The sequence below is a fragment of the Rousettus aegyptiacus genome, unplaced genomic scaffold (genome assembly GCF_014176215.1).
Source record: "Rousettus aegyptiacus isolate mRouAeg1 unplaced genomic scaffold, mRouAeg1.p scaffold_m13_p_7, whole genome shotgun sequence".
Taxonomy (NCBI): Eukaryota; Metazoa; Chordata; class Mammalia; order Chiroptera; family Pteropodidae; genus Rousettus; species Rousettus aegyptiacus.
In genome coordinates this window covers 25,637,942-25,652,702 of record NW_023416310.1, presented here as the reverse complement: position 1 = coordinate 25,652,702, position 14,761 = coordinate 25,637,942, and the positions used below count along the sequence as shown (strand labels likewise).

Genomic DNA, 14,761 nt, shown 5'->3' with positions numbered 1-14,761 from the left:
CTCGGCTTTCTTCCCTGATGAGTACTGGACCTTCCAACTTAAGCCCAGTTGCAGTCTAGGTGGCCAGGTGTGCAAAGTCATGGGCCAGGCTCCAGCTTTCCGGCAGCATAGTTACTGACGGGGAGTGACAAGTGTCCTGCAACAGACTATCAGCCCCAATGGGGCTGCTGGCGGCTTTAGCCTTACTGGGCACTGGGGCGGGGGGTGGGGGTGGTCGCATACCTGGAGGGCACCCCTTGGCAGAGGACATCCCAAACCCCAGCAAAGGCTTTTGGGGTATGGGACTGACAAGAAGGAAAGGCGACAAGTCCATCATCCGAGTCCTCGGTGCCCAGCCATGCCTGGCCGCGGGTCGGCCTCACCCAGAGCCTGCGGCTCACAACGAGGGAAGGTAAGGCAGAGCGCGTCTCTCCCAAAAGCCGGGGAGGGAAGGGGCTTGCAGGACGCGCCAGGCCCAAGCTGAGGCAGGCAGGAAGCCTAGTTGACAGCTGCACCCCAACTCCCGGGAGGGCTGGAGAAGGCCAGGCTGACCAGCAGACGGATGGGGTGGCGGGGAGTCGCCTCCATGCCTGCGCGGCTCTGCCGGCCTTTCCTCCCGTCCTCCCAGCTGGCTCCCCCGCCCGGGACGCCCCGCGCCACTCCGCGCCTTTGGCCCTGGCTCAAGGTCTTGTGATGTGATTAGCAAAGCCAGCGCCTTGTCCTCAGACACTCGGCCCTGCCCGGCAGGCCCCAGCGCTCAAGCCCTGTTTACTGCAGCCTGGGCGGGGAGGGGGGCGGAGAAACCGGCCCAGGCTCCTCTGGGCGAGACTGCCTCGGCAGCCGCCCGCGTGGCCGCTCCGCCCCCACCCCCACCATGTCTCCACGTGCAATCAGATGGAGCCGCCATCCACCGGACTCAAGCCGAGCCCCCAACCGGAGCACCCTTTGCAAACCAGACATGCTGCGCGGACGGCTGTAAATTTCTCGGATTTTGCAATTCCCGCGTCCAGTATAAAACTCAGGGTGGGAGATAAAAGCTCTGCAATTTCGCCGAGCAGGATTGGGCGAGGAAAGACACGTCTAGGATTGCAGAACGCTAGCCACGTAAAACGTGCTGGGGATTTCCAACAGTGTAGTCCTACAAGAGAGGAGCAGTATCTACCCGCCGCCACTCAACAGCACCCATCTGGGCCGAACTCTCCACGCCGCCCCGGGTGCTGGGCGCCGCTGCAGCCTGCCCCGCCCCGAGGCCTCTGCCCCCTCCCCCAGAGGAAAAAAATTGGCGGCGGCCAATGAGAGGCCAGGAAGGCGCCTGACGTCCGCGAGCCGGCGGGCGGCGTTGCCTGGAGACCCCAGTCGGGTCAGCGTTCTGTCCCCTCCCCCGGCACGCCCGCCCAGTGGCTGCCGCGCTTCGGCGCTCTATATAGGGCGCGCGCTCGCGGCCCGCGGAGTTCCAGCAGTTCGCGAGCTGCCGTCGGCTCCGCGCGGGGGGGGCGGGCCGGGCGCCCCGGGGTGCGGAGGAGCGCAGTTTGCTTCTCTCTCCTTTTCCCCCACGCCGCACTCCCGGCACCCTCAACCCAGTCCACGCTGCCTCCCTTTCCCGCTTTTCTCGCCCCCAGCCAACTTTCAGTCCCTCCCCGCCCCTCGCCCGTTATTCGTCGTGGCTCGAGCCCGGCCGCACCGCCCCGAGGGCTCCTCTGGACCTCCCTGCCCGCAACTCCGACCTTTACAGGATCCAGAAACATGTCGACCACACTTATGTCCGCCTTCTACGATATCGACTTCTTGTGCAAGGTACGCGGGGGAGCAAGGAGAAAGGAAGGCGGGCAAGCAGGAAGCCCTTCGAGGTTTCAGACTTTATCTTCTGTCCTAAGCTTTTGGGGGACCCCTCCCCACCTTGACTTTTTGGGGTCGAGAAAAATCCCGAAGTTTGCAGTAGTTATGTTTGTGTCTTGTGGGCGGGGAGAAGGAGCAGGGAGGGAGGAAGGGCAGGAGGGAGCGGCTGTAGCTGTTTCTCCCGAGCCGACCGCGGCCACGCTGCCCGGGGCTTCCCGGACCGAGTCTGCGCCGCCCAGGCCGGCGGCCCACAGGCTAAGGATCACATGTCGAAAACCAGCGCGGCCTGGAGTGGGAGTCCGGCTCCTCCCAACGCGAACTTGATTCTTTTGCGCTGTATGGGTGGAGGGTGGGGGGCGAATCGAAAGCTGCAAAAAGGAAAAAGAACCAGAAGGCTGGCAGTTCCTCTGCAACTCGCCCCAACTCTTCTTCCCCTTACCCTTTTTCATCCCTGCCCCGCTCCCCTCCTTTTGGCAGACGGAGAAGTCCCTGGCCAACCTCAATCTGAATAACATGCTGGACAAGAAGGCGGTGGGGACGCCCGTGGCCGCCGCCCCCAGCTCCGGCTACACACCGGGCTTCCTCCGACGGCATTCATCCAGCAACCTGCACGCGCTCGCCCACCCCGCGCCTAGCCCCGGCAGCTGCTCGCCCAAGTTCCCGGGCGCGCCTAACGGCAGCAGCTGCGGCAGCGGTGCGGCCGGCAGTTCGGCCTCTTACGGCACCCTCAAGGAGCCCTCTGGGGGCGGTGGCACGGCCCTGCTGAACAAGGAGAACAAATTCCGGGACCGCTCGTTCAGCGAGAATGGCGAGCGCAGCCAGCACCTCCTGCACCTGCAGCAGCAGCAGAAGGGGGGTGGCGGATCCCAGATCAACTCGACTCGCTACAAAACTGAGTTGTGCCGGCCCTTCGAGGAGAGCGGCACGTGCAAGTACGGCGAGAAGTGCCAGTTCGCGCATGGCTTCCATGAGCTGCGCAGCCTGACCCGCCACCCCAAGTACAAGACAGAGCTGTGCCGAACCTTCCACACCATCGGTTTCTGCCCCTACGGGCCGCGCTGCCACTTCATCCACAACGCGGATGAGCGGCGGCCCGCGCCGTCGGGGGGCCCTTCTGGCGATCTGCGTACCTTCAGCACCCGCGACGCGCTGCACCTGGGTTTCCCGCGGGAGCCCCGGCCCAAGCTGCACCACAGCCTCAGCTTCTCAGGCTTCCCCTCGGGCCACCACCAGCCCCCGGGGGGCCTGGAGTCACCGCTGTTGCTCGACAGCCCCACCTCGCGCACGCCGCCGCCGCCCTCCTGCTCGTCGGCCTCGTCCTGCTCTTCGTCCGCTTCTTCCTGCTCGTCGGCCTCGGCAGCCTCCACGCCCTCCGGCGCCCCGACGTGCTGTACCTCGGCGGCAGCGGCGGCTGCAGCGGCTGCCCTCTTGTACGGCACTGGGGGCGCTGAGGACCTGCTGGCGCCAGGCGCCCCGTGTGCCGCCTGCTCATCAGCCTCGTGCGCCAATAATGCCTTTGCCTTTGGCCCGGAGCTGAGCAGCCTCATCACGCCGCTCACCATCCAGACCCACAATTTCGCCGCGGTGGCCGCTGCCGCCTACTATCGCAGCCAGCAGCAACAGCAGCACGGCCTGGTGCCCCCCGCACAGCCCCCAGCGCCGCCCAGCGCGCCCCTCCCTGCCAGTGCCGCTGCACCTCCTTCGCCGCCCTTCAGCTTCCAGCTGCCTCGCCGCCTATCCGACTCCCCTGTGTTCGATGCGCCCCCTAGTCCCCCGGACTCGCTGTCGGACCGCGACAGCTACTTGAGTGGTTCACTGAGCTCTGGCAGCCTCAGCGGCTCTGAGTCCCCCAGCCTCGACCCTGGCCGGCGTCTGCCCATCTTCAGCCGTCTCTCCATCTCTGACGACTGAGGCAAGAGGGCGCCAGTGAGGAGGAAGGGAAGGCCTTTCTGCGGGTGTTGGAGGGCGCCCCTGCCATCTTGTCCCTCCTAAGGGCAGGGGGCCGCGGGAGTAGGGGGTGACACAAGGCACAAGCAGACTATAGGCCGGACCGAGCACTTGGACTCGAACATATGTGCCGGGAGGGGCCCCCCACTCCTCCCCTTTCGGTTTCCTCTTGTTTTTTATTATTATTTTTATTATTATTACGAAGTTTCATTATTGTTGAGCAAAAAAAAAAGCCAACTAACTTTGTATTGATGAACAAAATATTCACAACAGGGCAGTTGTGATGCGAATAGAACAAAAAGCCAAACACTTAAACTTTTTTAGGTCTCATGAGTTTGGGACTCTAGAAAAAAATCAACCCAGCACCAGCAGCTACCAACCACCATTCCATATCTTCACTTGAAAAGCATTAGTTACAGTCCAGATGTGGGAACTCTTTATCTTGAGAGAAGTTTCTCATTGTCTCAGACCAGTGTAAACAAACCAGCCAAGGCACCACCTTGCTAAACCTATAAGCTTTTAGAATTTAATATTCTGCCAAGAATATGCCTTTTATAGTAGTCATCTCCATAGGTTGTTTTGTTTTTTGTTTTTAAACCGAGTTACATGTGTCTGGGGGAAAAAAAAAACCCTTGCATTCCAAAGTTTCATACTGGTTACTGGTTTTGTTGCCACCACTTGGTGTATGTTTAATTTAGAACCATTTCGTCTGCTCTCTCTGGAAGCCGTGGGCAGAGATTAGTTTGTAATTGTTGGGGAATAACTGCTGAATTTTTAGCTGTTTTGAGTTGATTCGCACCACTGCACCACAACTCAATATGAAAAAACTATTTAACTTATTTATTATCTTGTGAAAAGTATACATTGAAAATTTTGTTCATACTGTATTTATCAAGTATGATGAAAAGCAATAGATATATATTCTTTTATTATGTTAAATTATGATTGCCATTATTATCGGCAAAATGTGGAGTGTATGTTCTTTTCACAGTAATATATGCCTTTTGTAACTTCACATGGTTATTTTATTGTAAATGAGTAAAAAAATCTTAATTTAAGAGATTGTATGTAATATTTATTTCATTAATTTCTTTCCTTGTTTACGTAAATTTTGAAAGATTGCGTGATTTCTTTACAGAAATCTATCTTGATGCTGTGGAAGTAGTTTAAGGAATATCTTATGAGTTTTTTTAGAATGTATAATGGTTGTAGCCCATCCAACTTTAAAGAAAATGACCACATACATTGCAATCACGCTTAAATGTGGTATGCTTTTCTCATTCCAAGTTTATAAATTAGCAAAAAATGTTTTGGTTTGCTTATTCCACCAGTTCTACTGTGACATGCTCTGCATATAAAGACGTAGCAATAATGGGGGGGTAGTGTCTCAGTGCCTTTGGAGGGGCCGGAAACTTGCCTTAAATCTTCCTCAACCAAATAAGTATTTTGTCTATTAGTGCTCGAGAGAATTTGAATGTAGGATGGGTTCAACTGCACAAAAGGAAAAAGATTTTTACCACTTTTTTTTTTTATATAGATAAAGTGAAGAGGCCAACTTAGTCTAAAATGATATGTATTACATGAATATGCCTTGTTTAATTACAGAAAATTCTAAAACCTGTATTATTTTTTTTTCCCATGTAGAAAGGCAGGAATGCTTTCCTGGGCAGCAGATGAATGAGCAGTAGCTTTAGTTTGTATGTACGTAGGTACAGTTGGAGCACTATGTATGTATGTACTCTGGACTACTTTGACAGAAGTAGATATTTGAATGTAACTTGAGTTGTAATATATTTTGGGGAGTCAGCTCACTACAAATTGTGACTGTAAACATTGTACTGTAAATGTTTTGTAGTTTTCCCCCAATAAAATTTTTGGGAAAAAGTTATGTGTAAGATAGCTTTTTTTGTGGGGATATGTAGCTTTCTCGCTCCCCACCACTTGTGTCAGTCCTCACCCAGGCCTTAGAAGGGTTAGGGGCTAGGATTTGCAGAGCTGACAACCTGCCCTTCCGTATTTTATAGAAGTTATTTTAGCTGAAAATATTTGACTGTCAAGGGCATTAGTTAGCTGTTACCCTTGGTAATAAGATGCATCCCAGTGTTGGCTGACTGGCTGGTGGCAGCTCCTGGCTGGGAGGCCTGAAGGGGTGTGGCCTGCCTATGAGTCACCAAGTGGATCACGTGTCTGCAGTGGCAGCTAAAGGTCCGGATTTTTTTGCTTGGGATGCCCAGGGAACAGAACTGCTTGGCTAGGGAAGGGAGAATGGTCTTGCCAGGCGGTGGGCTTCAGACCTTTAGAATGCTGAACTGGAGGTGGAGTGTTAGGCCTGGGATTTGCCTGGACTTTGGAAAACCTGGTTGTGTCCTTGTCCAGAGAGGAGAGAAAGGGACAAAACATTAAACAGTTTAAACTTATATCTGGGTAATGTTTGTTTACGTGGACTGCTTCCTCTGGGAGTGAGCACACACCCTATTTATGCAAAAGGATTACTGTCTGCTTTTGGACAGCTAGCCAGAAAGCAAATTCAACCCAGGCCTCTAGAAAAAGGCAGAAGAAAAACAATTTGCTGATTCTCAGAACAGTTGACCAAAACCTTAGTATTTTTTTTCCTACAAATAACTTAAAAAATTTAAAAAGCAGGTTCACAAATCCATGTTTTTCCTTCACCCTCTTCTCCTCCTCCCCCAGCCCACCACCCAGACACACTTTCCAAAGTAAGAGATTTAGCAATAATTTGTTTTCTTATCTACAGCAGCTGGGCTCTATCAACCAATACTTCCATCCCTTCTCCCTGCCTAGCTGGGGTCTCCTGTGTCAGGCAGCTGAGCTAGGCAGGGTGGGGGTTAGTCTGCAGAGCCACTCCAGGCTTCGGGCAGCTGTTTCAAGTTAAGGATGATTGTGCTGGTGTTAGCTGGAGCATTTTGGTGCTTGGTCCATGCTGCCAAAGGGGATGGGCAACAGTTTCAAAGTTCTCCCAGATGCCTGGCCCCTGGCTGAGGGCCTCAGCAGTGGGGGAAGGGAAATCCGAGGCCAAGGAGGGCTGAGCCTGGAAGACCCTGCAGGCTCCTTGGCCTCTTCACCATAAAGAATGTGCAATGGGGAGGAAAAGTCTAAAAACGTGTTGTTATTTAGGCCAGGCTGCATTTCAAAGGCCTTGTTTCCACTTCATTCCAAAACATTTTTCTTAAACAAGTACTTTTTGATCAGCTGGAATGTCAGACTTCTTTTTGGGGTAAGCCACATTCATTTTTTAAAATCGGTTTGTTTGCAAGCCCAACTTCTAAGGGTGTTTTGTATTTTAGACTCAGTGGAGAGTGGAAAGCTGGGGGGAGTCATTCAGAAATTTCCTTGCTGCAGATCAATGGAGGGTATGTAGGTCATTGTCTCTGCAGCAGCTGGAATTTACAAACAAAACTCTGCTATTGCTTGATCACCCTTAGCAAAGTTTTTGTTTAAATTAGGGGAACAAGAAGTAAAAAATTGCAAGTAAGGACAAGCCAGGATTCCTATCAGGGGCTGGGGAGCGGAACTAAAACTGACACTGGTTCCAAAACTGCATTAGGTTCAGGATAAAATTCTTTTGTAGTCAATGGTGAAAATGAGTCCAGAATGCAATAGCATTTAGAATATCTTAACAGAGGCATTTCCACAGGCTGTTTGAAAACTGAAGTGTTTTTTAAGCAACCCAATTAGTGTGCACCACTTTCTAAATTATTTCACAGAAGGGATGCATGCATGGACATATTTTCTACCACTCACTTTGTCTGAATCCACTGCTGAGTGCATAAGGGGGGGTGGGGAGCACAAAAAAACTATTGAGGAGGCCAAAGCTCTGCACCCACCCATGGAAATAGATGGAGGATTGTAAGCTCTGCAGCAGTTCAGGGCCCAGTGCAGTTAGGAAAAAGAGGCATAGCTCTTAGCTGCAGGTCTGGCCCAGCACTAGGATGCTCAATGTTAAGATCTTCCTGGGGGGGTGGGGGAGGGGTCTCAGAAAAATCCTCAAGCTGAATGTGTGCAGGGAAACATGCTAGTAGTGCATTTAAACCTGGAATGGAATCATCCCCATGCATCTGCTCTCCTGTTTTGCTTGTGGTGACAAGAGTGAGGGCAGATGTGACTCTGTGTCTTCTTGAAAGCAGAAGTTGGGTCTCTGTGCCTTCCTTGGCCTTATGAATAAGTGGGAGTTGACACAGCCCTTAGAGGCTAAGCCATAGCCAGGCTTACCTTCAATCGTGGGCCTATATATCCACTCTCCATTGCTGTTACCTCATTTAATTGTGTTTATTTTTTCTTGTTCACACTCCAGGGGATGTGCAGACCTGTGGCCATCCAGGGCAGATCCAGTTCCATGCTGCTGGCAAAGCTAGGGCAGGGAGGGAGTGGGGAGGTGCTGGGGGAGCAGGGTGGGACCAGGCCCAGGGGCTGCTGGAGGAGCCCTGCACGAAGGAGGTAGGTGGGGACCTGGGCGGCAAAAAGCCACAGTACCTGCCTAGGTGGGTCCTTCCAACCTCTCCTGACAGATTTTGCTAGCCCTGGAAAGCCTATAAGTATGTATATGTTTAAGGGTGTGTCTGTGTGTGTTGAAGGTCTGTGGGGGTGTGTCCATGTGGAAGGTGTATATGTGTATCTGTGTTTTTGTCTGTTTAGGTGGGTGTGCACACGTTCACGTGTATTATGTGTACAGGTACTCCGGTGTCTGTGTACGGTGTTTCTGTAGGGGGTACTGGTCTGTGGGGCTATCTCGGGGTGCGTGGACCTATGTGGCTATTGATCTGTGTGGTGTGTGCATGTACGTCTGCAGGGTGTGAGAGTCTGTGGGTAAGTGTGGAAATCCATGTGTGGGTTTGGGTGTGCCTGTTGCTGTGGGTGGGTGTGTCTGTGTAGCTGATGCCGCGTGGATAGGTGCGTGGGTCTGTGGGATGTGAGGAAGGATCTGCCGATGTAGCTGTATGTTTGGGTCTAGATGTGTCTATAGGTGGGAGTGTGTCTGTGTGGGGGTGGGGGTGTTAACAACACCTACAGAGGAAAAGCAGCCCTTTTTAGCAGGCCTCTTTCAAGTCGAAAACTGCTTTCAAAACCCGGAAATGATGGCCGAGCTGTCATCTGCTTCCTGCAGGGCAGTGGGCAGAACAGGCTGAGTGGGAGGGTGGCAGACAAGCCTTCAGGCCTGTAGGGACCCTATACCCACCTTACTGTGGGGCACACCTGCCAAGGACAGGCCTCCTGGGCCTGACTGCAGGGACATATTTAGAAACAGTTAATTCTCTGGTTGGAGGAGGAAGGGGCCCATTTTTTTCATCTGTGCAGAAATAGCTCTTGTCAGATAGGAGTTCTTATGCCGCCTGGGGTGAGGGGCAGCTCTGAAATAGAAAGATATTAATGATTTTAGGCAGACAAGAAAACTCCTAAGCTCCCTTAAACGGAGTTTAAAATATTTCTCTAAAAATAAGCTTTGTTTTCCTTGTGGATTCCTTTGGCAGTCAGGCCCTCATGTCAGGGTGCTTAGCTGGCCTAGGAAGCAAGGCGGAATTTTTAAAAAAGCAAGTGTTTCCCAGCTGTGGCCTTGGAAAGTTCTCTGTTTTCCATTTATTAAACTCCTAGTTTCCGGCTAATTAAAATTATTTTCAAATAAAACTCCCTGGCCCAGCAATATTTGATGAAACACAGAATTCCCGGTGACCCCCTCTGCAGGAGGCCAGGCCCCTGCTGTGGGGTGGCCTGTGACCCCTCCACTGGGCCCAGTGCCAATTTTATCAGGAGAAGGGAACCCTTTGAAATGCAGGCCAAGGGCGTACCAGATCCCACCACTCCTGTGGTGACAGGAGTGAGAGGCTGCTTGCAGGGCATTCTCTGAGCCCTGTGCCACTTGAGAAGGTGCTGTGAGTCATTGGGAGCCTAATGATTCTTTCCCTGAACCCCTGAACAGAGAAGGAGTGCACTTAAAGAGCAGGGAACTTGGTTGAGGTATGTGGCAGGTGATGCTATGCTACCTGATTGTCTCTCCCTGGCCTGGCTACTATTGAAGCTTCATGTCAAGTCAGATCAATCTGCTGGGACTTTGTTGAGCACCTACTGGATGCCTGGACCCTAAAGTAACACACTGGGAAAATGGAAATCAGTGATGCCATGGGACAGGAGGCATGTATTACTGAGGGCCAGACTTGGTGAGATTCAGACTTGTCGGCAGGTCCCCCTCACTGCCCTGGGATTCAGTCTAGACATCAAAGTGGTGGGATGCTGGGAATGCTGGCACTACTGGCAGAACCTTTCATTCATCCCACAGATAGTTCTTGGTCATCTAGTAAAACTGCATAGGGGTAAAAGGTGAGCTGACAGATGTCATCCATGCCTTCATGGAGGGTACATGTTTTCAAAGTTCACTCATAATGTAGCTTGAATCGGCCTTCATTCTTTTATATGACAGGATAATATTCCATTGTATGGACATACCACATTTTGTTGATTCATTCATCAATTGATGGGCATTTGGCTATTGTTGAACAATGCCGCTATGAATATCCACGTACATATTTTTGTGTGGACATATATTTTTCAGTTCTTTTGGTAATATACCTAGAAGTAGAATTGTCGGAGGACATGGTAACGCTACTGCTTAACTTTTTGAGAACTGCCAGTACTATTTTCCAAAGTGATATACCGGTTTTTATAACTATTTTATTAAAGTGTGTTTCCCCTGCTCGGCTTGATGCATGCTCTATTTTGTCTACATTAAAAATATGTACAATTGTTCATAATAGCCACAAAGTGGAAAAACCCAAATATCTACCAACAGATGAATAAATAAACAAAATGTGATATATCCATGCAATGGAATAGTATTTAGTCATAGAAAGCAATGAAGTACTGATTCACAGTACAATGTGGATGAACCTTAAAAACATTATGTTATGTGAAAGAAGGCAGACACAAGAGACCACATCTCATATGATTCCACTTAAATGAAATGTCCAGAATAGGCAAATCCACGGAGACAAAATAGATTAGTGGCTACCAGGGGATAAAGGATGAATGGGAATGACTGGTGATAGATATAGTGTTTCTTTTTGGGTTGGTGAAAATATTCTGGAATTAGATAGTGGTGGTAGTTATAAAACCTTAAGAATATACTAAAATTTTTACATTTGTGTACTTTAATCTGGCAAATTTAATTGTATGTGAATTATATCTTAATTTAAAAAAAAAAAAAAAAAACATACTCAAGCTGAAATCCGGGGTATGAGAGAGCCCCTGTCAGAGAAACTGACCTCGCTTAGGGTCCAGGAAGCTTCTAAAGAAGGGCATAGGGTAAGTAACAGTAAGGCAAAGGGCTAGTGAGTTTTCCAAGTAAAAGGAGCAGCTGGGTGTTCATCTCGGCAGCACATGGACTAAAATTGGAATAATACAGAGAAGGTCAGCATGGCCCCTGCACAAGGAAGACACACACGCAAATTCATGAAGCATTTCACATATTTTGAAGGTTACTGGAATTGTGGTCATCGCTTTGTACAGTATATAAAGATTGAATCACCATGTTCTACACCTGAAACTAATATAAGATTATATGTCAACTATACTTTAATTTTTTCAAAAGGAGCAGCTAGTGCAAAGGCCCTGTAGTTAAAGACAGCATGGTCTCAGAGAGGAAAGGAAAGATGAATACATTGCCTGGGGGTGGAGAACAGAGCAAAGGGGCACAGGATGGGCTGAGGTGGTGAGCTTAGCCTGCCCTCTGCCCCCCACCAATTCCTCCATTAGAGCATGATAATTTTGGTTCAGTGACCTTTATACTGCTCTCTTATGTTATCCTTTGAAATTTTCTATATTTTGGTTAAACATTTTCAATGAAAAAAAAAAACACAAAAAAAAACCTTCCCTCAGAGTCCCCTTAAAAATGTAAATACCCCTGAGAGGGGGACTCATTTGGACCTTTCGCCCGAGCCCAGTAGGTTATCACCAGTGGGAAAGAACTGGGACTCTGAAGTCAGAGGTGGGCAGTGGGTCCCAGTGATTGTCAATTAACCCATTGTGTTACCTGAGCCCAATTCACTGTCTCTTTGAGCCTCAGTTTCTTCATTTGAAAAAATGGATTAATTTATTGTCCTTGTTTTTGTTGTAAAGACTAAGTGAGATAATATTTGCAAAATGCTTTACCCACTGCTTAGAGGTGGTACGTATTCAACAAGAATTAGCTGGCTGTTATTATTATTACCATTATGCTTCCTCATCTTCCACTTACCCTCCTCCCACAGCTCATGCCCACAGGTCTGGTTGGAATGCCTTAAGTATTCTAACAGCAACTATTTATAGAGGGCCTATTAGGTACTAAAGCTTTATGTATATTAATAACAGTCTTTATACCTACCCAAGACTTAGAGACTGTTATAAGGAACTAAGCTCAGAGAAGTCTACGCCCAAGGCCAAGCAGCTAGGAAAAGGCTGAAGCAGAATTCAAAGTGATCTAAAGTATTATTCCTTCAAATTGCCCCAGGCTACCTCTCAGACTCCACTCCACCTGCCTCATGCCCACAGTGTCTATACCATATTTTCACAATTGTGTTTTAACACTATTAGTTCAAGTTACCCCCCACTCAAAATCCACTCAGAATGAAATCTAAAATCTTAGCAAGGCCTGCGAGGTCCCACATTGTCTGTAGGACCTTACCTCCCCTCCCGCCGGCCCCTTTCCAGTCTGACCTTGACAACCCTTCCGTCATCCTGCTCTAACCTTCACAGGCCTCCTTGCTGTCCTTAATCTCGCTGGGCTTGCCGTCTGTCTCAGGGCCTTCGCACTTGCTGTTCCCTTTGTCATGCTCTTCTACATGCCTGTTTCCTTCAGTTTTCTGCTAAGTGTCCTCTTTTCAGGGGCCACCAGGCCACCTTCTCTAAAACAACAGCCCCACTTGGCATTCCTTCTCTCTTTCCTGCCTTATGTTCCCTAGCATTTGTCATCCTCTGACATATTTCAAATTCCTTTGTTTATGTTTGTATATATTGTCCTTCCTTCTTAGACGCTAAGCATCACACCTCATCAACAGGTGCCTGATCTGAGGAGAGTCAAGAAAATCCCCTATTCTGCCCTCAACCAAGGGCCTTAAGAAGAGAATGGCAACTGCTTTCCTTTGGAAATTTTAGATAGAGCCGTGCTGTCCAATATGGTAGGCACTAGCCACACGTGACTATTTAAATTTAATTTAAATTAAAATTTAAAACTCACTTCCTCAGTTGCACCAGCCACATTTCAAGTGCTCGGTACCCACATGAAGTGAAAGGCTGCTGCGCTGAACACCGCAGACTGTTTCCATCATTGCAGAACGTTCTCTTGGACCGCAGTGCTATTCTTGAGTGTTCTGTTAAAATGCAAAGAGCTGTAAAGAAGGAAGCCTCTATCATCTACCCCTCGAAGTGTTGTCCTGCTCTGTGTAAGGAGTTCCAGAGATGTGATTGTGCAGCTCTATCTATAACTATCTACACACACACACACACACACACACACACACTCGTATATGGTTTCCGTTCACTAAGTGGCATCGTGCTGTATCTCTTGTCCATCGGACTCTCTCGTCACTCCGCATGCCAGCACCTTCTTTAAATGGCGGTGTGGTATTCCATACACAGGGGCCCTAGTGATGGCCCCCAAGGCTCTGCACTATTTCACTTTTATGCACATCCTTATACACAGACCCTTGGGTGAGTGTTTCCACCAGATCAGCCCCTGGAGGCAGCACTGCCGAGTTGCGGGGCGGCTCCCATGCTTCTGTGGAGGTAGCTTGCATTTGAAACCTTGAAACCTGCCATTCTAGGAGCCCTCCAAAAATGTGATGCTAAATATCCACCCTCCACTTCCCCCTGTGCCTCAGAGACCATGTCTTCTCCCGTTCGTTCCTTATATGTCTTTTCTGAGTTTCTAGAGTCCACATAACAGCGGCCGCCTCTTGGGTGCTGGTCTTTCTGTCTTCTTGTCCTGTTCCCCAGCCTTCCTGTGGCTAAACCCTGTCTCTTAGAGAGCAGCCCACGTTTGTCCACTGCCTAGGCTGTTGCCAAAGACTGAGGCTGCCCCCTGGGGCCCCAGGCAGGCCTGGTCAGTCCCACCACACTCAAGGGCCCTGGGCATTGAGGGTAAAGAAGCGGAAAGATTCTCCCACTAAAATTGTGACTGTTGGTGGTAGCAGCAGAAATCCTCCTGAGACAATAGTGTTGCCAGCCGAGGGGGTGAGACCGTGTGGATGCGTCTCTGTGAGAGCATGTCAGTGAGTGTGTGTGTGTGTGTGTGTGCGCGCGCGCACGCGTGCGTGCAGGAGTGACTGTTTGCCAGTGTGCGTGTGTGTTTTAGGGGGCGGTTGTGTCAGGAGTTATGTAATGGAGGCACTCCCTGGGGCCAACAAACCGCAGTGGTGTAACCGCCGCTTGGCTGGGCCACCAGAAGGAAAGGAGGGAAATGTAAACATATTCTGGGCCTTCCCCTGGCCCTCCGCGTGCAGCTTTTCTGGTCCCCAATTCCCACCACCTTAAGCCCTGTGGGCTGGCCTGGAGGTAATGATAATAGAGGCCAGGAGGCTGAGGCCAGGGGTCATAAGAACTCTACAAGGAGTGAATGTCTATAGCTTTTGATCCTGACCCAAAGGACAGGACAGAGAGAAGAGTCTAGCAGGGTCTACCTGGGCTTCTCCTGGGTGTGCCATAGGCTGTGCATCTCCCCACAGATGAGGCATGCAGCCTTCCTCACCCACAGAGCTATCCTCTGTTTAATGCCCAGAAGTCTCTACCTACCATTGCCCTGCAGTGAACCAGTGTGGTCTCAGGGTGCAAAGGCATACCTCCTCCCTGCTCCCATCTTTGTGTGGCCTGAGGGTGCAAAGGCATACCTCCTCCCTGCCCCTAACACCTCATACCCAGCCCAGACGCCTGCCTACGAGCTAGCTCCCAGCTGCTCAGCCCTTTAGCAGCATACCCGACGCTCTCTCTTCCAGGAAGCCTCCCCTGTCTGCTCCAGACA

At 50.3% G+C, this 14,761-nt stretch overlaps 1 protein-coding gene and 1 non-coding gene across 2 annotated transcripts; both read left to right on the top strand.

The window, feature by feature from the left end:
• Positions 1 to 1,419: 1,419 nt before the first annotated feature.
• On the top strand, positions 1,420 to 5,646 carry ZFP36L2 (ZFP36 ring finger protein like 2). The gene is made up of 2 exons (XM_016142235.2): positions 1,420 to 1,773; positions 2,293 to 5,646. Exons 1-2 carry the CDS (start codon positions 1,723 to 1,725, stop codon positions 3,724 to 3,726), a joined length of 1,485 nt encoding a protein of 494 aa, XP_015997721.1. The 5' UTR covers positions 1,420 to 1,722; the 3' UTR covers positions 3,727 to 5,646.
• Positions 5,647 to 11,129: 5,483 nt separating this feature from the next.
• LOC118605842 lies at positions 11,130 to 11,240 on the top strand. Its single transcript, XR_004952251.1, has one exon. It is a non-coding gene; the product is annotated as a U6 spliceosomal RNA (small nuclear RNA).
• Positions 11,241 to 14,761: the final 3,521 nt, after the last annotated feature.